The sequence below is a fragment of the Tamandua tetradactyla genome, chromosome 9 (genome assembly GCF_023851605.1).
Source record: "Tamandua tetradactyla isolate mTamTet1 chromosome 9, mTamTet1.pri, whole genome shotgun sequence".
Classification (NCBI taxonomy): domain Eukaryota; kingdom Metazoa; phylum Chordata; class Mammalia; order Pilosa; family Myrmecophagidae; genus Tamandua; species Tamandua tetradactyla.
This window is the reverse complement of record NC_135335.1, coordinates 113,411,089-113,438,789: the sequence shown is the minus strand read 5'-3', so window position 1 is coordinate 113,438,789 and position 27,701 is coordinate 113,411,089. Positions and strand designations below refer to the sequence as shown.

The 27,701-nt window shown below is 38.3% G+C and overlaps 3 protein-coding genes across 7 annotated transcripts in view; 1 reads left to right on the top strand and 2 right to left on the bottom strand.

Moving 5' to 3' along the window:
- Nucleotides 1–5,044, bottom strand: part of TRAPPC13 (trafficking protein particle complex subunit 13) — a 57,446-nt gene extending 52,402 nt beyond the window's left edge. For all 4 annotated transcript variants that reach the window (XM_077117330.1, XM_077117331.1, XM_077117328.1 and 1 more), the window contains exon 1: nt 4,929–5,044. In XM_077117330.1, coding sequence (XP_076973445.1) covers nt 4,929–4,974 — 46 coding nt within the window. In that variant the 5' untranslated portion in view covers nt 4,975–5,044. The remainder of the gene's footprint in view (nt 1–4,928) is intronic.
- On the bottom strand, nt 260–5,033 carry SHLD3 (shieldin complex subunit 3). Its single transcript, XM_077117348.1, has 2 exons — nt 4,929–5,033; nt 260–2,004 (listed from the first exon to the last, which is right to left on the bottom strand). The coding sequence occupies exon 2, from the start codon at nt 1,886–1,888 to the stop codon at nt 1,133–1,135; it is 756 nt and encodes a 251-aa protein (XP_076973463.1). The 5' UTR covers nt 1,889–2,004; nt 4,929–5,033; the 3' UTR covers nt 260–1,132.
- Nucleotides 5,045–5,598: 554 nt separating the features above from the next.
- Nucleotides 5,599–27,701, top strand: part of TRIM23 (tripartite motif containing 23) — a 62,582-nt gene continuing 40,479 nt past the window's right edge. For both annotated transcript variants that reach the window (XM_077117309.1, XM_077117308.1), the window contains exons 1-2: nt 5,599–5,755; nt 12,070–12,232. In XM_077117309.1, the coding sequence (XP_076973424.1) occupies nt 5,675–5,755; nt 12,070–12,232 (244 nt within the window). In that variant the 5' untranslated portion in view covers nt 5,599–5,674. The remainder of the gene's footprint in view (nt 5,756–12,069; nt 12,233–27,701) is intronic.

The following is a 27,701-nucleotide window of genomic DNA, read 5'->3' as shown; positions in this document are numbered from 1 at the left end:
TGTGAAATATCCCTCTAAAAGGCACATTTACCATATATCATCAAGTTCCTACAACGCCAGCCACTGTGCTACAAGGCATACATGTCAAAAAACTCTTTGAAATGGTCTTACTGATGTTTTTCTTAGGGAGTTGGTTTGGTTGCTTAATAGTAATAATTACATGTAAGCTCCAAGAGGGCAGAGTCCATGTTTGTCTCTTTCTTTACTATATCCTTATACCTGAAAAATGGTAGGCACTTCAATTTATTAAGCAGATACACATTTAAACACTTTCACAAAACTACTTTATTTCATAATCACTAGGCATTTTTATGAGGTGATGTGGACCCCCAATTCATAACATTTTGCTTAAGGGAAACAGGGATGAATTCTACAATCATTTCAAGATTCAACCAATTAATAATCTGCATTAACAGCCATGAAGACCAAATTACCTGTATTAGAATAAAGATAAGTTGATCTTTAGTCCACATTTGACACTTTCCTTCAAAACAAACTATAGCTTTAAAGATACATTATATTTCTTGCACCTTTGTTTCAAAACACATTAAGCGCTTTTAATTATTTACATGTAGAAACATCCACAAGAATCTGGGCTGGTCTCCCACTTTGGGGTATATTATTGCAACCTGAGTAATATTCCCAAAAGATTTTAAATTATAAGAACTGTTTTCCGTTTTACTGGAAAAAAATCATTCACTTCAGATGAATAAAGAGAAAAATTTCAATAAAATTAGATTCGGAGGATTCACCAAACTCTAACCTATTTATCTTAATTTACAGGAATATCTAATTCAATCACTAGAAAGTAACAACAAAAGGAATACAAACATCTTACCTTCAAATTCACTTTAAACAATAATTTATTACAATTAATTTAAAAGAAGGCTGCTAATAAGTAAGACCCAGAAAGTTCTTGAGTTAGTGACAAGGCTAGAATTTGCCTGATACACATTCATTTTTGGGATACAGACTGTACACATAATACCACACAATTATTTTTCCACAATGTTAAGAGTAAACAGGCTATATTAGCAAAAGGTTAAGTATAATTTTAAAAACCCATAAAACATTTATTCATCTCACTGTTTCAGTTCATCATGATATTCTTTTTGACAATCAGTGAAATTCATTACATACTAAAAATAACACCATATTTATGTACAAATAAATTCATTTTTCCAGTAAGAGCTAATCTTCTTTTAAGAAGATTTCCCACATATTCACAGTACATAACATCACAGAAAACCCATATTTGGCCTAAATGTCTCTGAATTGTTGCATTACAAGATGGTAGTTCACTGTGCCTTATAATTCGATTGAGTTCTGCCCAAACGTCTTCCAGAGTTTGGCTGTTACAAATTGTGTGTTCTATTGTCCATCTTCCTCTATAAAGAGTGTGCAAATTTAGTGCCTTTAAACTATCTTGCAATTTTTTAGATAAAGGGAAAATGTGTTCGGTACAACTACTGCTGGGAATTGAAACACTCCAAGACCTCTTCAAGTGCTGTTTTCCTTTTTCTGATTGTGTATTCCTATTTCCAAAATTAGTCTGTTCATTCAGCGTGTAAGACCGGATCAAGTGCTTCTTTTTTTTCAAATTAGGTTGAAACTCCAATAGATCTACTGTACAATCATAACTTTGTGATTTAACATCACGTTCTGAAACGGTTAAGTACAGTTTCACATCTTTAGCTGCATCTCTAGAAATCACAGGTGGTGATCTTTTAGGTTTGAGTGGAAGTTTGGACCCATCATGTGGAAACCAAGGAATAAATCTTGATAGCGGACGAGTAGGGAAGTCTTGAATTGCTTTTTCTGCAATTTTTGGCAGTTTTGTGGGGTCACTCTCATATGGTCGATAATGTAATATTACTTCTGCGGTCATTCTACAGTAATCCGTTACTCTCAATGAAGAGATAATTTCTTAGCTGAGTTCCTCAGATCTAGTATGTAATTTATGATTACAAGGCTGTTTCTCTTTCCAAATCAAGGAAACAGGACCTAAAGTGGAAGTATTGCAAAGAATAAGATATGGTAGGGGTAGTTTGTCCACAGAAACGCAGGGAAAAAAGGAAAATCAAAATTCAACCATAATATGATATTTCACCATAGCAACTACTGGTAACCCAGAAACTTAAAAAGAAAACTACCTCTCTCACCAAAACAGGGGATCTGAATTAGATGTCCTGTAAGATCACTTCCAGCTTAAAAATGACAGCAAACTTTTAACTCAAGAGATATAAAAGATGTGGAAATATCCATATTCATATAGTAAATAATAATAGTCTTAAGCCTATTATAACTAATGAAAACGTTATAATACTTAAAAACTTAAGACATTTGAATTGAGGACAATAAAAGCACTAATTTCTAATCTAACTGCAAGAAAATTGATTATTTTACACTTTAAAATGAAATGAATTCCACTAAATAAATACAGTGGAACACTTCTCAGTAGCAAACTAAAAACACATAGATATGCTTTAACAGTGCATTTTAATCAGCGTAGGAACTGACTTTGTGAAAAAGTATCCTCTGTATATCTGGGGCACCTTAAGCAGTATCAAGACCCTAGTACCATGATTCCTGAATTCCAATTTGCATAGTAAATTGTACAAAAAGTCTAGATTCTTATTTTTTTCTGTTAGAACACAGAAGTTTTCAAGTTGCCCTAAATTAAATCATTGATAATAGGTTCCAGTATGTAGTATACAGACTCAAGAACGAAGCCTTCCAGGGTCTGCAAATTAGGCTATCTGACCAGGCCCAAAACTGCAAGAATCAAAATGCAGGCTCTTTCATATCTTAACTATTACAGAAAAAAATCAAGAGCTGAATCCCTTCTCCTCAAAAGACATTAGAGAACTACTTGACCAGGGTTCTCCTACTGCTAGAGAACCCATGGGTGGGGATCCCTGTCATGATGTTACAATACTCATCTGACCACTGTTTCATTCTCAAGAGTCAGATAAGTCTAATAATGATTCTTTTCACCTGCTGCTAATGTCCACTGACCAACATATCTGACAATTTTCAAATTCACAACTGACTGATTCTTAATCACAATTTTTTATATGGATCTAAACATAGGGCAGCATATACTCTCAAGAATTAATAAATACTGTCATCTTTTTCTTGCCCCTTCCTTATGATTTCTCATGGTAGGTATGGCATTGAGGATTCCTTCACTGTTGTCTCAACTTATTCAGTGTTGTCATCCAAGAACACCTGAAGTTGTGAGAGTTCCTTTTAAATATCTAGATTAACAATATATTGTCTTAATATTTTTCGTATTAAAATATAAGAATGCAAAGTCAAACGACAAATGTATTTGCATTCAACATCAGTAAAATTAATCTTGTGAAAATTCGTTATTAACTAGGACAATAGAAAAGAATGGCACCAAAGAGCTTTGATAAAGCTGAAACTATCAGTGAATTTCAAAGCACTCATCTTTCTAGGCTGCTTGAATACTCTTTTCCAGATATTTCCTGTTCTGGAAAATACAAGAATAACAGAAACCTAAAAGTTCCCAATGGCAGTTAGCCTCTATATTGGTGAATTTCAACTGTATTTAACAGCTCCTAATTTTTATAAAATCCACTCAAAAGCTAATAGGCTTGTTTCAGTGTTGCATCCAAGTAATGGGTAAGGCAATAATCTCTGAAAATACTATTTCTTAATTTAGGAGGCAACACAGTATCTTGGAAACTGGGAACCCACCTTGTGTTGAAATACTGGCTCAGTCACTTAGCAGCTTTGTGATCTTGATAAAGATACTCAGCATATGATTTGTGAGATTAAGAGATAAAGAACACGACAATTGGTTCCTTTTTCTCTTTTCCCTTTTCTCCACCTATATCCCATTCCAGTCCATATCATTTGCTCAGGCTAAGCTTACAGGTTACATCACTATGTTATTTACCATTGCAGAGCTTCCTTACTTCAACAGTTAGAGGGTTCCATTAACTCCCTATGTTACCAATGGAACTGGTGAGCTTCTGGAATGTTTGTTGACTGCAGCATAACAGGGGAATGCCTGTTATGATCCCTCAAAATGGATGCCATAAGGAAGATAAGTACAAGTCAAATGAATTAAAATGCCCATTGAGCACTTGTGTAGCTCAATCCAAAAATGTATCCACATATTAGAGCATCTTAAAAATAAAAAGTGCATTTGTGATAGTAAAAAACATGAATTAAGGCCGGAAACACTTCAAATAAAAGGTCTTCAGAAACCAATAGGAATTCCAGGAAAACCTTAAATTCCTGCTGTTTTTTCTCTTAAATAATGACCTAATTAAATCGTTAAACTTACTCAAAAATTGTTTTTAGGTGTACAAAAATAGAAAATTGACATGAGATCTTGGACCTATTTCCCCTATACATAATGCTTTGAAATAAAGTAAGTTTTAACAAACCTCAGCTATATGGTGTAATACTGTGTATTTCTAAATCCTTGGCACTGTTGTCATAATACTACACTAATTTTACAGAAGAAGCTGCAGCCCGGTAACTCTGTCAGTGCCACACGAAGAGACCTGAGACTATGAAAAGCACTTTGGATGCACGCTGTAAATCACCCTCGTTCAAGGGGGAAATCACCAAACAGAGTCCATACAGCAGGTTCTGCGGTTAAATTCTGCTTGATGATCGCACGGGCATGATCAGAGAGGGTAATGTACGAGGTGTCATTCCATTCTAGAGGGCGGCTCTCAAGCCTAAAAAGCGAAGAAGCGAAATCGCTTCCTCCCGCTCGGTCCCTTGGCGCAGAGCAGGAGGCACAGCCCTGACGCCGTTTTAAGAAAGGCGAGGACTACACCTCAGACGCCAAGTCTACATGTCAAAGGCTTCAAGAATCAGTGAGAAAAAGGAAACAAACAAACAAAAATAGAATAAGGGGCGTCAAGTTAGCAATACTTTACCCTTCAACGCCAGCAGGTGCTCCTGTTTGGGGGGATTCACCTCCATCTTGACCGGTACCACCGCCTACGGGGGCCGCAGAGGTTCAGCCCGGCCCAGAAGAAAACACGGAAGCGCGCGCTCGGGAAGCCCGCGCGTCAAACACTTCTAACAGCTTCTCAGCCAGCGGTGCCTTAAATTCTCCCTCTACCCCGTTCTTTAGGGCTCCAACAGCTTCTTTTCACCAAAGGTAATCCCTGTCTCTTAGATATCTATACATGAAATACTTCTCCATATTCAGGCTACAACCGCATATCAAACCACTTCCAGGTAACCATACACCGCCGCCCAGATGCCCTCCCCAGCGAGTAAGCAGCGAGGCGCGGCATGCTGGGATTTGTAGTTCTTATAATGCCGCATTGCATTTAGGGGAATGTAGTTCCTGCGCCCGGTCTGGCAGTGGGGACGAGACTTCTTTACAAAAGCGCAAGTTTCACTCACAGATTTTACTTCTGTCTTATCCCATCCTTTTTTCTTGACTTTCTTTCCCCTAGCAGGTGCACATTCCTTAATACCAGTCAAACAATAAAAACAGAGCGAACAAAACGCGGCGCGCGGAGAACCGGTCCGCGGCCGCCGGCCGGGCGCGCGCAGCGTCGTCCCGCGCCCCACGCCGGCCGCGGTCGCCGAGGCGTCTGGGTAGGTGGCTCGCCTTCGCCGCCGCGTTGAAGCCCGTGAAGGCTGCTTCTGCCGCTCCGCTGCGCCCAGGATGGCTGCCCTGGTTGTAAACAAGCCCGGCGCAGGTCTAGACAGCGGCCGGCAGGGCAGCCGAGGGACGGCCGTGGTGAAGGTGAGGGACCTGGCGTGCTCTGTCCACCGTCGGCCTCCGTTTCTCGGGGCTCGTCCCGAAAGCCTGGCCCAGGCGTGGAAGGGAAGGGTGCGGGGCCTCTGCGCCCCCCGGGCGTGCCGAGCCGTGCGCTGCTCTTCGCGACCCGAGGTCCGCTGGCCCGAGATTGTCTGGTCTCCTGCTCGGACCGGCCCTGTGCTGGACGTCGCCAGCGGGGACGTTTCTGAAAAGGAGATTGTGGGAGTGACCCGAGCTGCCTGTGCCCGGGTTTTGGCTTACCGTAACAGGCATTAGTTCGCTTATTGTTTATTAAATTGGGATATTGTGAGGTAGTGTTAGGTGCTTTCGGTCGTTAATATCTGTGAGGCCGATGTTGATCCCCGTTTTACAGATGAGGATTTGATTTGGGGTAGGTGGCAGTGTGCGGTAGAGCCAGGGTTGGCGGCTTCTGAAGTGTGCACGTCTCCCCGCTGCACTGGTTCTGTACTGCGGTGTCTATTCTTGGTTGAACTGCCTCCTCCGCACTTGGTAGTGCCGTCCGTCCGCGCTTAAGGAGTCTCCAGTTGCAGCGTTGCACGGCCTTAACGCTAGTGTTTGTGAATTACGGTGTGTATGTAAGTAGTCCAAAATGCCTTTGTTAAAAATCCGCCTGAAATACGTGGGACTCATTTTTCCTCTTGGCATGTATCTATCTATCTATATATGGAATTGAAGACTTGATTTCAGTGGCTGTTAGAGAGACCTTCAGGATCACCTGAAATCTAAGGAATTGGTATTTCTCATCCCTGGCTGCGTATTAGAATCACGGAAGAGTTTTTAACAGCTGCAGATGCAATCCTCCTTCCCCAATGCTGATTCATTTGTTATTAGCATCTTTTTAAAACCCGCTGAGGAGATTGTAATTGCAACCAGGGTTGAGAACCACTGGGCCAGATAATATCTGAAGTTATTTTAAGGTCTTGAATGATACCTGTGATTTTTCACCTAATGTTTTTTTTATGACAGTAAATGATGCATTTCTGGCCACAGTTTAGCATTAATCAGTTTTAGTAGTTGATGATTTATGTAACTGTTATATACTAATGAAGTTATTCTGAAGGTACACAGCATAACCGAGATGTAGATATTATTACTAGGCATATTGTATGGTTGAGATTTTATTTATTGTGCTTTTTCTGAGGGCATACCTGCAGATTATTTTGAGAATCAACTTTAAGAAATTTTATACTATAACTGAAATGGGTATCATTGCTCTATTTTTGTTATCCTGTTATAATATCAAAAGTATACTATAGTCTGATATAACTCCAGTTTGTTATAGCACAAATTGAATTTCTTAGAGTCTTATTTTATTCATTTTGTTCTTTAAATGTAAAATATATTGGTCCCATGCACGAAGTAGACCTTTTTGGCAAGATGGTCATGCCACAATTCCTAAACAAATATGGTGCTATGAATTTAAAAATCTTTTTATCATTTTCATAGATGAATGTAAGAAGTATTCATTAATACTTAATACATTAATACATTAAAGGTCAAGCGTAAAATACTAATAATATATAACATGGCTTTTTTTAGTCTTTTTTTTATTGTGATAGTATATATAACACAGAAGTTCCCATTTTAGCCATTTTTAAGTTATACTGTACTAGTATTAATTAAATTCATGTGCTACCATCGCATTCATTCATTACCCAAACTTTTCTCCCACTCCAAACAGAAACGTTTTACACATTCTTTCTTTCCTTAGCCCCAGCAACCTTTGATCTACTTTCTGTCTCTATGAATTTGCTTATTCAAGATATTGCATGTAAATGGAATTCTATCTTTGCTCCTTGTGTCTGCTTGTTTCACTCAACATAATACTTTCAAGGTTTATCCAGGTTGTAGCAAATACATGTAGAATTTCATTCCGTTATATGGTTGAACAATAGTTTGTTGTACTTATATGTCATGTTTACCCACTCATCTGTCGATGGACCCTGGGGTTGTTTCCACTTCTTGGCGATTGTAAATAATGCGGTTGTGGTCTCTGATTTCAATTTTGAGTCCTTCTGTAAGTTGTTTTGGGGTATCCATTGGACTGGAATTGCTGGGTTATAATGTTAATTTTATGTTTAACTTTTTGAGGAACCCCCAGTCTTGGCCGCAGAGAGTACACTATTTTAAAGTCCTACCAACAATGTATAAGTATTCTAATTTCGCCATATCCTCACCAATTTTTATTTTCTCTTCAAGTAATAAACATCCTAGTTTGTGTGAAGTAGTTGTGGTTTTGATTTTCTTTTCACTGGTGACTAATGATGTTGAGCATCCTTTTATGTGCTACTTGTCCTTTTATATATCTTCTTTGGAGAAATATCTGTTTACGTCCTTTGTTCATATTTTGATTGGGTTGGTTGTCTTTTTGTTGTTGAGTTGTAGCAGCAGATATGTGATTGGCAATTATTTTCTCCCAGTCTACAGGTTCATTTTAATTTCTTGATAATGTGTTAATGTACAAATGTTTTAATTTTGATGAAATTCAGTTTATTTCGTTGTTGTTGTTCATATTTTTGATGTCACGTCTAAGAAATTGTTCCCAAATCCAAGGTCATGAAAGCTTTCCCTTATGTTTTTTCCAAGACTTTTATGATTTTTCTCTTATATTTAATATGGTTTCTTGCTTAATGAACAAGTTGACAATGATAGAGTTAAAACAAAGACATTAAAATTAAATAATTTACATTAAAAAGAAATCCCAGAAAGTTTATTTTGATTAATGATCCTTCTTAGTACTTTTTATTTATTTTTTAAGATATTTGTACTGAGAAATCTTCACACGTATACAGTCCATCCATAGTACACAATCATTGGCTCACAATATCATCACATAGTTCCTTATTCATTACCATGATCATTTTTAGAACTTTTGCATTTCTCCAGAAAAAGAAATAAAAAGAAAAAGGAAAAAACGTATGCATCTCATACCCCTTACCTCTCCCTCTTACTGACCATTGGTATTTCAATCTACCCCAATTTTTTTACCCTTTATCCCCCATGTTATTTATTTATTTCCTTATTTTCTTATTTTTTAAATTCATCTGTCCATATCCTGGTTAAAAGGAGCATCAGACACAAGGTTTTCATAATCACATGGTCACATTGTAAAAGCTATATAGTTATACAGTCGTCTTCAAGAATTAAAGCAACTGGAACGCAGTTCAGCAGTTTCAGGTACTTCTATCTAGCCACTCCAATACATCATAAATTTAAAAGAGATATCTATATAATGCAGGATAAACTTGATAAACTCTTGACTCTTTTTGAAATCTCTCAGCCACTGAAACTTTTCTTTGTCTTTTCCCTTTTGATCAAGAAGACTTTCTCAATCCCATAATGCTGGGTCCTGGTGTATCCCTGGAGTCATGTCCCACGTTGCCAGGAGATTTACATCCCTGGGAATCATGTCCTGTGTAGGGGGGTGGACAGTGAGTTCACCTGCTGGATTGGCTTGGAGAGAGAGGACACATCTGAACAACAACCTTCTTAGTACTTTTAAAGTCTGGTCTGGTTTATGAAAATTTTATTTACCTGTTGATAGCCCTCTTTAGCATGTTCGTGAAGTTTATTGATTTATAAAATTAGTAGATTTTTTTTTATATCTAGGACCTAATTTCTTATGCTGTTAGCCATAATTCCTATTTATAAATACTGAAGAAAGGATTTCTTGCTCTGCTATTTATCAAATTGATACAAATAGTCTAGTAATCTTGTTTTTGGACCTGTGTTTGGTTTTCTAAGTAATGGAATTTTATTCATGTTTTTTGAAAAAATTATGGTAGCAACATAATTTTTTTTATCTTGTTTATTGATGAGGTCAGATATGTAAGATATTAGTTAAGTATAAATGAACTAAGTAAAATTTTTATTTATTTCTTTGTAGTCTATTGTCATAGATCAGTTTGATTTATATCACAATAAATGAAAATATTTATAAAACTTGTTACTTTTATTTCATAATACCTAGTTCTATTGTGAATATCTTTCCTGTATTTAATTCAGTTTGAGTGGGAATAGATAGATGTTTAAGTAAACTTTTTGTCCTCTTTTTTTTAAATGTAAGATAAATTGAAGTGTATATGTATAATATGTATAATTTTATGGGTAGCCCTTCCCCAGCTACTCATATCCCTTCCTCATATGGAGCCAAACTTTTCTATGTATTCTTCTAGAAAGACTTAAGTATTTATGCTCTCTCTCCTGCACCTTACACAAATTAAATATATTCTGTATACGGATTTTTACTTTGCTTTATTCATGTGGAAATCGTTCTGTACATGTACATAAAGAACATCTAACTCTTCCTCATTAGACTGCATAGTTATATCCATGTGTATTTAAGTTGTTTCTATTCTTTTGCTAATACAAAACTGTTATAAGGAGGGCAGGCCGAGGTGGTTCACTGGCAGAGTTCTTGCCCGCCATGCAAGAGACCGGGTTCACTTTCTGGTGCCTGCCCGTGTGAAAAAAAAAAAAAAATGTTATGGGGAATAACCTCGTATAGAGGCCTTGTCACAGGCAAGATGTATTTGCAGTTAAATTCCTGGAATTGAAATTACTGAATTATTTAAACTTCTGATATATATATATAGCCAAATTGCCTTCAATAGAGACTGCATCAATGAATGAATATTTCATAGCAACCAGCAGTGTATGAGTGTCTGCTTCCCGCACTTTCACCAACACAACGTGTTATCAGCCTTTTTGATCTAACCTGAAAAAAGATATCTTGGTGTAGTTTTAACTTCCATTTTTCTTATTGAATGTCTTTCATATATTTAAAGAGTATTTTCATTTCCTTTTCTGTGAACTATGTGTTGGTATTTAGACTTTTTTGACCCATACTGAGATGCCAGGCAACCATGAATTGTCAATTTACAATGAAGGATGATTGATTTCAAAGAGTAAGGCCAAGTTAATTGTAGAGTTAAGTTTAAAATGTTAATGGATTTAGTCAGGATATTCTTTTTTTTTACTTTGCTTGTATGTGTGTTGGGGTGCATAGAGGTGGTTCTAGCCAAATTGTTTTTAAATTTTTATTTATTAGAAGACTTTATTTATGTGGGCACATACTAGGTACTTTTGTATTTGTATTTCAGAGACCCTGTTTCTGAGGGCTGTCTGGTTGAGCAGAGAAGGACAGGCTGTAAAGCCAATATAATGGCACTAAACTGTTTGAAATATTGTAGTGATCCATAGTACATGAGGACCCAAAGAAAAGAGTGATTATTTTTAGTTGGGCTGAGCTGTGGGTACACCTGAGATACAAAGTTATTTAGGAGTTGGCTGGCTTATTAAAAGTAAAAAAGAATCCACTAGGAAAATGTCTGTGTAGCATTTCTGAGATTTAGCATAAAGAAAGAGGCATGAAACAGTTTGCCATGTTCTGGGAACTAAAAGCTGTTTGATAAAATTAGAGCATAGGTTCTAAAGGACTTGGCAATAAAGTAATAGGATAGGGGCCTGATCAGCAGAATTGGGAATAGGATTGATTGGTATGGTTTGAATATTCTAAAAATTAATTAAAATTGTGAAACTCTTCAGATATATTTAGAAATAAAAAATGCCAAAATTACTACATTGCCATAATAAATTTGTTGAGTGTAAAATATGAATCCATAGGCCTGGAAATCAGAACATGTCAATTCTTATAACCTTTCTTCAACTATATGGCTATAGGCAAGTCATTTACCTGAAATTGGAACTACTAAGACAAAATATTTTCTACCCCAGTGCCATATTTTATTAATAAAGGACGTGGATTGAAATTTAAGCCTAAACTAATTGCTTTCTTTTCATTGCATTATATGATTTAAATGAATACCAGAAAATAATTGAAAATTACTTGTAGTCTTTTCCTAAGGTCTTTATCATGTACTAGGGTAAAATTTCCTCCCAGCACAAATTTCAAATTATTTTATGAAGATCATATTAATGATGGCTTACTGGGGATTAGATAATTACAGGGAAATTGCTCAAGAACCCAGTTTTGGTTGAATTATATAGTGGTGCTACATGTTCAAACGTAAAGAATAAAGTCCGTCATTTTCAAAAGATAGAGATAACATTAACTTATAGTATTATATTAGTCTTAGTCTTTCAAAGAGATTTCACTACCATTCTGTTTTGTCAAATAGAATGACTGAAAAGTGATTTAAGGCTTTATAGTGTAGACTTGTTTTTTTCTTATGAAGGAATAATTTGACTATCAAAATTGATTGTACTTCTGGCTTTAAAATTGTTTAAAGAGTACATATTCCCTTTCCAAATTTCAGGTGCTGGAGTGTGGAGTTTGTGAAGATGTCTTTTCTTTACAAGGAGACAAAGTCCCTCGCCTTCTGCTTTGTGGCCACACAGTTTGTCATGACTGTCTCACCCGGCTGCCTCTTCATGGACGAGCAATCCGATGCCCATTTGATCGACAAGTGACAGACCTGGGTAGGAAAATGTATTATGTTTTGCATTTAAGTTTTAAAATTGTTCATGTAATACAAATGTCACAGAAACAATTTCTTTCTACTTGATTCTTAATATTATGAAATTCCAAGGAGGTTTCAGAAAACTTGACTTTCTATTAAGGTCAGTAGTCTTGCAAATAGAAATTAGCCTAATCTTAGTACTAATTTTAGTTCATCTTCTGAGAGGTTTATGTTCGGTGCTTATATGTGAAGGGCTTTAAGACACTTGAGAAAACTATAGTTCCCTTATACAAAGAAATAAGAATATTCATCACGGAGTAAATAATTTGCTTGAAGCCATTAATGCAATAAATAATGTTTTTTTTATAAATGAATAAGCCTATAATGAAAATATAGATAAGTAATTTGTCTTTTTTTTTTTTTAGATTTATATAATATTCATTCTTCACATATTTTCAGTCAGAACTTAGTTAATCCTCACAAACCTGAGAGGTAGTTATTACGTTAACAGGATAGTTTTATAGACAAGAAAAAAGCTCAGATGGGTTAAATTACTTGTCCTCAAATCGTGCAATTATTAAAATATCACATCTGGGATTTAAATCTAAGCTCCCAAGTTCACATATTTATATCCTTTCCACTAAACAAATGCCTATATAACTACACAGCGGCCTCTGTAGTACAGTAGCAATAACAAAATCGTTGTAGAATAAATAGTAAAATAATAAAGAAATGTATCCAATTTGTTTGCATATTTCATGCTAACTAAATATACACATCCCTAGCTTAAGCTAGCTTTGTTTTGTTTTATTTTTTGCTTTTTAATCCACTAATTTTGTTTTAACATTTGTTCCCCCTATTATTTATTTTTAATCCATATGTTTTACGCATGTGTCAATAAGGTAGATAAAAGGAGCATCGGACACAAGATTTTCACAATCACACAGTCACATTGTTAAAACTATATCATTATACAGTTATCTTCAAGAAACATGGTTACTGGAACACACGCTTTACATTTTTAGGCAATTCCCTCCAGCCTCTCCATTATAACTTAACTAAAAAGGTGGTATCTATTTAATGTGTAAGAATAACCTCCAGGATAACCTCTCAAGTCTGTTTGGAATCTCTCAGCCATTAATACTTTATTTTGTCTCATTTTGCTCTTCCCCATTTTGGTCGCGAAGGTTTTCTCAATCCCTTGATGCTGAGTCTCAGCTCATTATAGGGGTTTTATCAATCCCTTGATGCTGAGTCCCAGCTCATTCTAGGATTTCTGTCCCATGTTGCCAGAAAGGTCCACACCCCTGGTAATCGTGTCCCACGTAGAGAGGGGGAGGGCAGTGAGTATGTCATGTCAAGCCTCTCTATGTGATCATGAGGCTTACTCTTGTGAAGCTTATGTAGGTAGCATAGAAGCTTAAACTACCTTTAGGCATGCCTAAGAGTTACTTCTGGAGGACCTCTTTTGTTGCTCAGATATGGCCTCAGTCTCTCTAAGCCCAACTCTGCAAGTGAAATCATTGCCTCGCCCCTAAGTGGGACATGACATTCAGGGGTGGAAGTCTACCTGGTGACATGGGAGAGGACTCCCAAGGATGAATCCAGACCTGGCATTGTGGGATCAACAATTCCATCCTGACCAAATGGGGGAAAAGAAGTGTAATTAATAAAGTATCAGCAGCAGAGAGAGTTCAAATAGAGCTGAGAGACTACTCTGGAGGTTACTCTTACACAAGCTCCAGGTGGACCTTGCTACCTAACTGCCAACTCCCAAGCAGGACCAGTCCAGCCAATCCTAAAGAACGGCTAGAAGAAAAATGAAAACTCATGCAACTGTATCCTATACCAAACTTTAAAAGCTGTTCTCTAACTGCTTGTTAAACGTACTTGGAAATTTATTGTTTTTTTGTATATTTATTATATTTCACAATAAAAAAAAAACGATAAAAAAAATTTTTTTAAGTAGGCTTAGCCTATCTTTTGCGGGGTTAAGTTTCATCTGAACAACCCCCCAGATTGAGAGCTCTGCTCCCCACTGCTTGTGAGAATATCAGGAATTCCCTTTCTCTAAGCTATCTAACTTTATAGAAGTGTTCCTATTTAGTCAATTAAGGTAACAGAAAAGGTCAGTGTTAGAGTACAAATGATAAGTAAAAAGTGATGGCTCTGGGGAGGGGGAAGGAAGAACCCAAACCGCAGAGTGTGAGTCCAGGCAGCTTTCTAGACACAGAGGACTACACATACTTATTTCTGCTCCCCACTGACTCTTTGGGGGAAAGCTGGATTGATAAACTAACATCTATCAGCTTCTCTTCACTGATAGCAGGCCAGAATTTGTGGTTTACAAGTGGTTTTCAAGAATTTAACAAGCTAGCACAAATACATATTTTTAAATAATCTAATGCTGTCTGTGACATTAAGCACATTTTTTATACTTTACGTATATGTGTTTTCATTCAAAACCCTTGGGGCCAGATGTGCTTCCACATTTCAGATTTTAGAAGGTAGTACCATATAAATACACCTTTTTCTCTTTTTAAGCAATCACAGCAGAATCTGTGCTAGCATATTGTAATTAGGCACATTATCCTTTCTGCAGTGAAGTATATGGCTATTCCTACTAAGTAGGATGAAAACTATAAGCTCAGGTCAGATTTTTTTTATCAGTTTGACCCACACACATACATACAACTTAGGTTTTAGAGATTTTGGAATTAGGGTAAATAGTTATGAAATTACATGAACTCATTCAATTCCTGTAACAACATGTGAGGTGAATATTACTGTTATCCTCTTTTACAGATGGAAAACTGAGGCACAGAGAGTTTAAGGAGATGTCCATAGTCACACAACTAGTAAACAGTGTAGCCAGAATTTGATCCCAAGCAGTTTGGCTTTAGAATCCATGCACGTAAACACTATGTGATACCGCCTTTTAATACACTTTACTGGATGCCCAGTGTGTAGCATGTGCTCAATAGTTTCCTGTTATTTAGAGCTTTTCTGGTTACATTGTAGAATGTGGTTAAGACCTCATATAGTCATTAAAGATTATCTTCCTAACTGCCTTCCGATAAATTAAAAAATGCCTTTGGGCAAAGAATAGTTTCTGAAATATCTTTCTGTATGACTAAATTCTGTAAGTGTAAGTGTTCTAGTTTGCTAGCTGCTGGAATGCAATATATCAGAAACAGAATGACTTTTAAAAAGGGGAATTTAATAAGTTGGTAATTTTTATCTCTAAGGCTGAAGAAATGTCCCAATTAAAAGAAGTCTATAGAAATGTCCAGTCAAAGGCATCCAGGGAAAGATACCTTGGTTCAAGAAGGCCGATGAAGTTCAGGGTTTCTCTCTCAAATGAGAAGGCAAATGGCGAACACAGTCACAGTTTCTCTCTTGGCTAGAAGGGCACATGGTGAGCAAGGCATCATCTGCTAGCTTTCTCTTCTGACTTCCTGTTTCATGAAGCTCCCTGGGAGGCATTTTCCTTCTTCATCTCCAAAGGTCACTGGCTGGTGGACTCTTCTTCGTGGTGCTGCAACATTCTTTGCTCTCTCTGAATCTCCTTCATTCTCCGAAATGTTTCCTCTTTTATAGGACTCCAGAAATTTATCAAGACCCACCCAAATGGGTGGAGACATGTCGTCACTTAATCCAGTTTAACAACCACTCTTGATTAAATCACATCTCCAGGGAGATGATCTGATTACAGTTTCAAACATAATAGGGATTATTCTGAATGGGATTTTTATTAAAACATGGCTTTTTTAGGTGACGTACATCCTTTCAAACCAGCACAGCAAGAAAAAATAGAGTGAGTGAGATAGTTAAGAGAAATTTTAATACTTACAAAAATGATTTAAAATTCAAATTAGAAGACACAAGAAAGGTACTATTTAAAAAGTAAGCTAAAATTAAAATATTATAATATAAAATAAAAATATCCCAAGATAAGCTAAAATTAAAATGCCATGAAGATTGGGGCAAGCTCGTGTTCACCCTTATGCAACTTATTCCTACAAAGAACATGCTAAACATACTTAAAATTAGGCCCAAGAGTCACCCCCAGAGAACCTTTCCTACCACTCAAATGTGGCCTCTCTTGCTAAGCCAACTCAGCAGGTGAACTCACTGCCCTTACCCCCATGTGGGACGCACTCCCAGGGATGCAAATCTCCCTGGCTATGTGGGACTGAACTCCAGAGATTAGCCAGGACCCAGTATCAACAGATTGAGAAAGCCTTAATATATTTTTGTTTATTAATTTAAGAAACAGAAGTGTTTGTAGTTTAGGATAACTAGTATCCCTTATTTTTTGTTAAAATATGAATTTAAATATCTTGGGTTTTTTCCAATTTCCTGAATATTTTTAAAACTTTATATTTTTCAAGATGAGTTATTACCCTCAGATACCAGATTTAGAAATAACAATATTTATTAACATTGAATAGTTATTTTATAGACATAAGTGCTCCAAGTTTGCTCTTTTTGATAAGGGAATTTCTCCAAAATAAATATTTTAGGTCACCATTTTTTTCAGATCAATTGCACTATTTATTTTAAGACTGTTTATTCATACTGTGTGTCAAGTGGAACACATTCAAAATAGTTTATCCACTGAAAAAAAGAAGCAAGAATAACTCAGATTTTTAAACTAGAAAGCTTTAAAGTACTAAGAAACATGGTTTTAAGATGTTTCTTATACAGAAAGAAAAGTATTTCTAGAGGTTTTGGTGGTCTTTGAAGTAAATAAGTAGTACAATCAGTTTTTTTCTTTTTAGAGAAAATAGGTAAGAAATTTATTAAGTACACATGCAGAGAAATAAGGAACATGTGGTACTCTCAGAAGTAAAGAAAAGATGGAGGGCCAGAGACAAAGGTATTGTGGGACCATTTGGTTTTTATAGACTAGCTTTACTTATTCCTCCTCCCTGTTCCTTGTTTGGGGCTCTTTCTCCTACCCTCCCCTCTCCCCAGAGCAGTGCCAGGTGGTACTGCATGTGGGGGGGGGGGTTCTGTTGGTCTCATCCTTCTCCTTAGATGACTGAAGTAGGGGTCCTTTGGTTCTATGCTTCTACATAGATGACTCACTTTGGTGGGAGTCACTGGCTAAAGATGAGTTGGCTGCTGTTGGGTGCTTCCCGTAAATAAGTGGCTCCTGGGCAGGGTGTCTGTGCCGGACATAGGACCTGCTGACCTTGATTAACCATCCTTGTTCAAGGGTTCCTTCAGTTCCTCACTCCCCTCTTTCCTTGTTCTAGCTTGCCTCAAATTCCCCCCTCAGAGAGTTTTCACCCCTTAATCTTAAGAAGTGCTGAGAGATGATGGTTTGACTTCTGTAGGTGCTTCGGGCTTGTCAGGGGGTGTAGGCCCTGCCTGATAGGGCATAGAACTCTTTGGCTATCTTATTGAAGTAGAGAGGGGAGGAGTCAGGAGAGGTGGTTGGAAGGCTGAAAATCCTTGCATCAGCATTGGTTTGGTGTGAAAGGCTTCTATTCAGGAAGAAATAAACTTGGTGAGAAGTTTAAAAATGCAAGGGCTGAATAACAGTAAGAGGATAGAAGTGAGTGAACTTAGGAGAGGCATCAGTTAAGTGAGACTGGGGAAGAGGGAAGGAAATGATTATCTTTCAGGTCTAAGAGTGAACTTTAGCTAGGAGGTTCATTCCTGCTTAAGTGGGGAATAAGAGGGTGTATGTACTGAGTTAAGAGGTGCAGGAATGAGGTTTAAAAGGGGCTAGAGTGGGCTGTGGCTTTGGCTGCTGTGTTGGTCTGGTTATTTTCTTAAGAGATGTTAATATTATTTTTCTGAAGGCCAGGACAATGACCTACTGCTATTTTTTGTTGGTAAGAGCACAGCATTTAAGAAATTGAGTATCTCTTAGTGGTGGTTAATTGGGAGAAAGCTTTGCTTTATCTACCTGAACATGTAGGACACATGCAGAAAGGCACAGCATCTTCCTTTTTCTCATTTTAGAGCTCCAGTGAGAACAATTAGTTTAGCTTTCTGAGCTAAAGTTCCTAGGGGTAAGGCTTTGGCTTATTAAACTGGGAGCCCTATTGCTTGAGAGAATAGGAGGAATTCCACAGGTGGGGAAGTTAAATAGTTTTAGACTATAGATAGTATTTCATTTATCTTAGTTTTAACTAGATCAGCATTATTTACATGTTGCAGTTTGGAGTAATGCTAACTTTTAGAGTTGGTGAATTTTAACTTTGAGTCTTGGGTGTTACACAGATACTTAAAGTTCTAGGGAACTACTAGGTTATATAAAGAGCAAAGCACCCAAGGATTTAGAAATAAAGCTTAGGAATAAATGTGATTACTGTAAGAGCTTACACCCTTTAGGTTTTATTATTATTATTTTTTTAATTTAACACTTTTGTGCATCAAAGGACTTTATTATGAAAGTGAAATGACAACCTGTGAGAGAAAATAAACCCTACAACTCGTCAACAAAAAGAGAAACAACCCAATTTAAAAATGATTAAAAAAAAAAACTTGAATAGATACTTCTCCAGAGAAGATATACAAATGGCCAAAAGCACAAGTAAAGATGCTCAATTTCATTAGCCATTAGGAAAATGCAAATCAAAAACCATGAGATAGCAAATAAGAACCTCATTTGAAAGCTGCCTCTGGTGTGTTGCATTCAGGCAGCTATCCAACTAGAACAGTGATCTCTGCTGGCCTCCTCTCCAGCCCTATGGATTCCAGCAACTTTCCCCAGGGTGATTCCTTTCCGCATCTCCAAAGGCCTGGGCTGAGCTGCTTGGGCTGTGCTATGTTGAGCTCTCTCATTTAGACACCAGCCGGTTAAATCAGACATCGTTCATTGCAGCAGGCACACCTCCTAGGCAACTGCAGATGTAATCAGCAACAGATGAGCTTCACATGCCATTGGTTGGCTCATGTCCACAGCAACAGAACTAGGCACCGTCACCTGGCCAAGTTGACACCTGAACCTAACTACCACATGTCCACCTCTTGTCAACTTGGCAACTATATGCATCACCTTGAATGATATTAAAGTGGCACAAATTCTCTTCTGGCTGTGGACCTATGAATCTCAAAGCAAATTATCTGGTGCTAGTATGCAAAGGAGGGATAGTCACAGGACACATGTTTTCATCCAAACACCATTCAGTTTCAAAATCTGAAAGTCATTTATCCTTTGGCTTCAGAAAGTGGCAGTCCCACCCTTTCCAAGGGCCTATGCAGTGGCCCGCCTCTTTCCGAATCAACCTTGGGGGACATTGAGGAGACCACCTTTTTCTTGGCTCCATCCTCTCCGGGCATTGGGGCCATACCTGGGCTCTCTGTCATTTCCAGGGCACATATTCAACCCCTCCATGTGGTGACAGCCAGGCTTTCCCCTGCCCCCAAGGAGCATGCTGTACCTTTTCCAAGGCCTGAGGTGGCACAACTCTTCTACTGCAATGAGGGGGGAGACTCATCCTCTCTTTGTAAATGGGTGGGTCTGCTCTCCTGGCCAACGTTTCTTGGCTTCAGACCTGAGCTTCCATGGTTCTCACTCTGCAAACTCTGATTTTTCCCTTTTGTGTCCCCGTTTTGTCCAGATTGGCAGTGGTTCCATTTGCACAACAGTCTTGTCAAGCACTCCAGGACTTCTCCATCATTCTCTTCACAGTTCCTCCAAAATCTTCCCCTTATCCATCCAAAAAACTGGTCCAACATGTCTGGTATTTGCAAACTGCAGCTAGCAAACCAGAACAGATTTGGTACCGAGAGTGGGGTGCTGTTGTGGTTTGCAAATACCAAACATGTTGGAATGGCTTTTTAAATGGATAAGGAGAAGAATCTGGAGGAGTTGTGAGAAGCTTGATAGAGAAGGCCTAAAATGCTCTGAAGAGACTGTTGGTAGAAATGTGGACTCTAAAGACACTTCTGATAAAGCCTTAGACAGAAATGAGACGTGTGTTATTATAGACTGGAAGTAAGACGAGCCTTGTTTTAAAATGGCAGATAATCTAGCAAAAATGACTAGTGGCTTTGGCTGAAGGCAGATTTTAAAAGCCATGAACTTGGATATTTAGCAGAAGAGTTCTCCAAATTAAATGTTGAAAGTGCAGCCTGGTTTCTCCTCACAGCTTACAGTGAAATGTGACAAGAGAGAGATTAGCTGAAAACTGAATTTTTGAGTACAAGGAAACCAGAAATTGATGTCCTGGAAAATTCTGGGCTTCCAAAGAGTGGTGCCCCATGTGAGGATTTGGCCAAATGTGAAACCAGTCAGCCATTTCAGAGAAAGCCAGGATTGGACATGGAGCTATCCAGGAAGAATTTGTGGAAAATCCTTATGTCTGATGGGAACTATCCAAGTCTACTGCATAAAAGCCAATAACAGTGCTGTGGGACCTGTATAAACAGAGCCACTGCCAGTCTGGACTGGGCAGTTCAGAGAAGGGACACCTTGTAGGAAAAATAACTTCAGAGGCAAAACCATGGAGGCTGAGGTCTGAAGTCAAGAAGCCTCAGGCCAGGAGAACGTACCCCACCCATGCCCCTGGAGAGGGTGAGTTTGCCCCAAAGGCAGAGAATGGGCATTCCACCTCATTGCAGTGGAGGAGTCATGCTGCGTCAGACCTTGGAGAGAGTGGAGCACATTTCTTGGGGGTTGGGGAGAGCCTGGCTGCCACCACATGGAGGGATTCAATGTGTGCCCCAGAGATGGCAGAGAGCCTGGGTGTAGCCACGATCCCTGAAGAGGGTGGAGCCAAGAAAAAGGTGGTCTCCTCAGTATCCCCCTTGCCCTGCAGGTTTTCGAAACTGTATTATGAGTCTGGTGACCCCTGAGTTCCTTCCTCCCTATGAAAATGTGTATATGTATTCTATGACTGTTCCTCCTTTGTATGTTGGTAGCAAATAACTTGTTCTGAATTTCACAGGTCCAGAGCCAGAGGATAATTTTGCCTTAGGACAGACCATGCTTGTAACTAACTTTCAAATTTTGTGCTGGTTTTAACCTTGTATTGCATTTGTAATGTTACTGAAATGGTTTAAGGTTCTCTGATATTGTTAAGGAATGAATATATTTTGTATATGGGGAAAACATGTCATTTTAGGGTTCAGAGGGTGAAATGTGCTGGTTTGAAATGATGTATGTACCCTAGAAAAGCCATGTTTTAATCCTAATCCCATTCTGTAAAGGCAGCCGTTTCTTCTAAGCCCTATTCAGCATTGTATGTTTGCAACTGTAATTAGATCATCTCCCTGGATTTAATCAAGAGTGATTGTTAAGCTGTATTAGGTGGAGGCATGTCTCTACCCAATTGGGTGGGGTCTTGATTAGTTTCTGGAGTCCTATGAAAGAGGAAACATTTTGGAGAATGAGAGCGATTCAGAGAGAACAGAACGACATAGCCATGAGAAGCAGAGTCCACCAGCCGGTGACCTTTGAAGATGAGAAAGGAAAATGCCTCCCTGGGGAGCTTCATGAAATGGGAAGCCAGGAGAGGAAGTTAGCAGATGATGCGCTGTTTGCCATGTCCCCTTCCAGATGAGAGCAAAACCCTGACTGTGTTCCCCATGTACCCTTCCACTTAAGAGAGAAACCCTGAACTTCATCGGCCTTCTTGAATCAAGGTATCTTTCCCTGGATGCCTTTGATTGGATATTTCTGTAGACTTGTTTTAATTGGAACATTATCTCGGCCTTAGAACTGTAAACTATCAACTGATTAAATTCCCCTTTTTAAAAGCCATTTCATTTCTGGTATATTGTATTCTGGCAGGTAGCAAACTAGAACAAACACCAGTCAACATACAAACATGAACATTCTTAACGTATGAACATTCCATACTTGGTGTGCAATCAGTGGCTCACAGTATCATCACGAAGTTGTGTATTCATCACCATGATCATTTCTCAGAGCATTTACATCACTCCAGAAAAAGAAATAAAAAGAGAAAAGGAAAAACTCATATATGGGTGGTTCAGTGGTTAGAATGCCCGCGTTTCATGCGGAAGACGTTCTATTTCTGTACCATGCACCCAAAAAATAAGGAAAAAGGAAAAAACCTCATACATACCATATTTCTTACCCCTCCTTCTCATTGACCACTAGCATTTCCCTCTACCCAATTTATTTTAACATTTGTTCCCCCTATTATTTATTTTTAATCCATATTTTTTACTCATCTGTTCATACCATAGATAAAAGGAGCATCAGACACAAGGTTTTCACAATCATGCAGTCACTTTGCAAAAGCTACATCATTGTACAATCATCTTTAAAAAACATGGCCACTGGAACACAGCTCTACAGCTTCAGGCACTTCCCTCTAGCTTCTCTAATACACCCTAAACTAAAAAGGGGATAGCTATATAATGTGTAAGAATAACCTCCAGGATAACCTCTTGACTCTATTTGAAGTCTCTCAGCCTCTGACACTTTATTTTGTCTCATTTCTCTCGTCCCCCTTTCAGTTGAGAAGGTTTTCTCAATTCCTTGATGCTAAGTCCCAGCTCATTCTAGAATTTCTGTCCCACTCTTTCAGGAAGGTCCACACCCCTGGAAGTCATGTCCCACATAGAGAGGGGGAGGGCAGTGAGTTTGCTTGCTGTATTAGCTGAGAGATAGGCCACATCTGAGCAACAGAAGAGGTTCTCTGGGGGTGACTCTTAGGCCTAATTTTTAGTAGTTTTAGCTGATTCTTTGAGGGATTAAGTTTCGTATGAACAAACCTCAAGATTGAGGGTTTGACCAATTAATTTTGTTGTCCTCACTGCTTGTGAGAATATTAGGCCTTTGCCAAATGGGGAAGTTGAATTTTCCCCCTTTCTCACCATTCCTGCAAGGGGACTTTGCAGATACTTTTTTATTCACTGTTCAAATCGCTCTGGGATTTATTGGGGCATCACACTGGACAAACCTACAGAATCTCATGCCCAATTCAAGGTTCTATGTACTTATGGTGCTAAATTAAACTTTCCATATAAGCTATATTAGGAGATAGACTAGTCAAAATATAAATTTTGTACCAAATAAACATTTTTTTGCTTTAATCTCACACATAAGTTAAAATTTTAGGATTTTTTTTTTTTTTTTGTATGGGCAGGCACTGGGAATCAAACCCAGGTCTCTGGCATGACAGGCAAGAGTTCTTCCTGCTGAGCCACTGTGGCCCACCCCATAATTTAAAGTTTTAAAATATGAATTACCATCTATTTTCAGCACCCTGCAATATTGACATTCCTTTTTTCTTCTTCATGTGAAAACATTTTTTAATTTGTACATGTAGTCACTGTCGTTGTACACTCTAGATCTCAGTCTTTATCGTATATCTTTCTGATTTCATTTGTGCCCCCAGCCCTCCTCCGTTGATCATTATCACATTCAGCTTCATTCAGTGTACTAACATTATTGTACTACAGTTAGATATTATTGTATAGATCATTTCTCTAACCTTACTATAGGTGATACTGCATTTGACATAGTTGGAAGTTTTGGGCTCCACTTAACACATTAGTGCAGGGTTTTACTGAATTGGTCATAGGTTTACAAGTAGCTAGCACCTGGGACAGTTTGTTTATTTCATGAAAATATTCATTATAGAAGAGAAACTGCCATCACAGTGAGAATACCATATCATACCCATTAGGGTGATTATTGTAAAATAAAAGACAGGTAATAAATTGTGGGCAAGGATGTGGAAAAATTGGGACCCTCATATGTTGCTGATGGGAATGTAAAATGGTACAGCTGCTATGAAAGTAGTTTGACAGTTTCTCAAAAGTTAGGCTGTAACCCAGTAATTCTACTCTTATTTACCCAAGAGAATCGAAAACGTATGCCCAAACAACAACTTGAGTATGAATGTTCATAGCAACATTATTTACAATAGCCAAAACTTGAAAGTAACTCAGATATCTTACAGCTGATGAATGGATAAACAAAATGTTGGTATATCTACACAATGGAATATTGCTCAGCCATAAAAAGCAATGAAGTACTGGGCGGTGTGACGGTGGCTCAGTGGCAGAATTCTCGCCTGCCATGCCAGAGACCCGAGTTTGATTCCTGTGCCTAAAGAAATGATCTTGGGGAGTTCCAGGAATGTGACTGAATAGGATAGATTGAGTTCAGCCCTGCTCCAGGGAGCAGCTACAGAAGGCACGGGATGGTGACTGAGATGGCAATTCCAGGGTGCAGGTGAGCTGGGAGAGTCTTCTGCACCACACAGGGAGGCTCCGCCCCACAACCCCAAACCAGGTGTGCGCATGCCTGCCCCAGCCCAACCCCTAATTTTTTTTTAATCAACTTTTTAAAACTTTTTTTTGTGTGTGTGAAATACATTTAAACAGAAAGCAATAAATTTCCAAGTACCTCTTAACAAGTAGTTATAGAACTGATTTTAAAGTTTGTGTTCTAGTTTGCTAGCTGCCTGAATGCAATATACCAGAAACGGAATGGCTTTTAAAAAGGGAAATTTAATAAGTTGCTAGTTTACAGTTTTAAGTGCCAACTATGTGTCAAGCACTTTACTCCTGCTATATATTAAAGTTTACAGTCTAGTGGGGAGACAGATATTTGACAAATAATCACACTACTGGATATATAATTATAGGTTAACGTGAGTGTTCTGTAGGGAGAAGCAAGATCCTTTGGTAGTAACAAACAAAGGAATATCATCTGGACTGAGGAGATGCTAGAGGAGGCTCCATTGAGGAAATGACAATTAAGTGACATGTAAGCATGAGTAGGTCTCAACTAGGGGAGGTGAGGGGAGGCTGGGACAAGGCAGGATGAGATGGGTGGAGAGTTTTCCAAAGAGAAGGAGTAGCCAAGCTCCGTGGCTGGGGGAAGCATGGTGCCGTCCAGCGTGGCAAGCATGGACAGTGAGGGCCACATCAAGAAGGAGATAGAGGCCATCTGTTCTAGTTTACTAGGAAACACCAGAAACGGAACAACTTTTAAAAGGGGGAATGTAGCAAGTTGCTAGTTTACAGTTTTAAGGCTGAGAAAATAATCCCAGTTAAAGCAAGTCTATAAAAATGTCCAGTCTAAGGCATCCAGGGAAAGGTACCTTGATTCAAGAAGGCCAATGAAGTTCAGGGTTTCTCTCTCATCTGGAAAGGCATGTGGCAAACACAGTGTCATCTGCTAGCTTTTTCTCATGGCTTCCTGTTTCATGAAGCTCTCTGGGAGACATTTTCCTTCTTCATTTCCAAGGATCATTGGCTGGTAGACTCTCTGCTTCTCGTGGCTATGTCATTCTGCTGTCTCAGAATCTCCCACATTCTGGAAAATGTTTCCTCTTGTATAGGATTCCAGTAAACTAATCAAGACCCACCTGAATGGGTAGAGACATATCTCTACCTGATCTAACTTAACAGCCACTCTTGATTGAGTCACATTTCCAGGGAGATGATCTAATAAGTTTCAAACATATAGTACTGAATAGGGATTAGAAGAAACAGCTGCCTTGACAGAATGGGATTAAGATTGAAACATGGTTTTTCTAGGGTATATACATCCTTTCAAACTGGCACAGTTTGGTGTGGGTTACAGTTCCATAACTTTTCATTTTTTCTTCTAGCTTCTCCAGGACATTGGAGACAAAGGAAATATCAATATAATGATTCAGGAATCATACTTCTTTGCTAAATCCTATCTTCTCTGTTATACTCCTCCTTTTCTTCTTCTTTTTTTTTTTTTTGAAAAAATAACATATATACAAAAACAATAAATTTCAAAGCACAGTACAACAATTAGTTGTAGAACAGATTTCAGAATTTGACATGGGTTACAATTCCACACTTTTTGGTTTTTACTTCTAACTGCTCTAAGATACTGGAGACTAAAATATCAGTTTAATGGTTCAGCAGTCACACTCATTTGTTAAAATGTGTCTTCTCTGTACAACTCCACCATTGCCTTTGATCTTTCTATCCCACTCCTTAGGGGTAGGTATTTGGTCTATGTTCATTCTAAATTTTTCATGTTGAAGGAGGCTGTCGATAATATGGGTTAGGGGATGGAATTAGTTAATGTTCTGGAGAGGCTGACCCCTCTAGGTTTCAGGATTTATCTGGTTCAGGGACCCATCTGGAGGTTATAGGTTTCTGAAAAGTTACCCTAGTACATGGAACCTTTGTAGATCTTTTTTATTGCCCTAAGTGTTCTTTAGGATTAGCTGGAATGGTTTTGGTTGGGGCTTGACAAGTTATGATAGGTAGCAGTGTCTAACTGAAGCTTATGTAAGAGCGACCTCCAGCGTAGCCTCTTGACTCTGAACTCTCTCGGCCATTGATATTTTATGAGTTATACTTCTTTTCCCCCTTTTGGTCAGGATGGAATTGTTGATATCATGATGTCAGGGCAGGATTCATCCCTGGGAGTCATCTCCCATGTCATCAGGGAGATTTTCACCCCTGGATGTCATGTCCCACGTAGTAGGGGAGGGCAGTGATTTCACTTGCAGAGTTGGGCTTAGAGAGAGTGAGTTCACATCTGAGCAACAGCAGAGGTCCTCCAGAAGTAACTCTTAGGCATGCCTATAGATAGTCGAAGCTTTTCTGCTACCTACATAAGCTTCACAAGAGTAAACCTCATGATTGAGGGCATGGCCTATTGATTTGGGTGTCCCTAAAGTTTGACACAATATCAGAGGATTCGCTGATGGTAAGGTTTAATGGTTATATATTCTTTCTCCCATCTCTCAAGGGATTTTGCCAATACTTTTGATTGTCTGCTTAATATACTTTAGGATATGTCCAGGCATTACAATAAGCTATACAGAATTAAAGGACCTCTTTCTTATTCTGGGCTCCCTGTGTTTCAGTTGTTCAAATGAGCTCTACAGATAGGTTGAGTTAGATTATGCACTGCAGAAAATTTTAGTTCCAGACCAAATAAAACTTTCTTGCTTTGGTCTCAAAGAGTATGTGTGGTTCTAAAATATAGGCACTGTCTTCCTTACCCCTGTGTTCTGAATTACTTTAACCTCAACCTGATTGGTTTTGTTCTTATCTCTGAATATCAAGTTATATATATGAAACAGCCTCTTGAAATCCATAAGTAATAATAACCACTCTGGACTTAATGTGTCTGCTATAAAAGCTCACAGTCTAGGCCCCTGTTTTCTTATAAGCATTTTCTAAAGGAGACCACACTATTGTTCTTTTGTTCCTGGCTTATTTTACCTCATGAAATGTCCCACATGTTCATTCACTTCATTGCATTCCTTACGATTTGGTTCCTTTTTGTAACAGCACAACCTTCATTCGTAAGTATATACCATTGTTCACCAATGTACTTCTCAGTCAGTGCATCCTTCAGCTGCCTGCTTTCATCAGACATCATGTAGAAGACCCAAAGTCCACAATCCATCAACATGCTCAATTTTAGATAATTTCATTGTTCCCAAGAGAAAGAAAACCAATAAACACAACCTCACCAGATAAGAAATCTGAACCTCCCCTTAACTCTTGTCCCTCCTTCAGTTATTTGCTTCTGCTGT

Excerpts from the sequence above, each read along its gene's own strand:
- SHLD3 (XM_077117348.1), bottom strand. The coding sequence starts at position 1,888 with ATGACCGCAGAAGTAATATTACATTATCGACCATATGAGAGTGACCCC.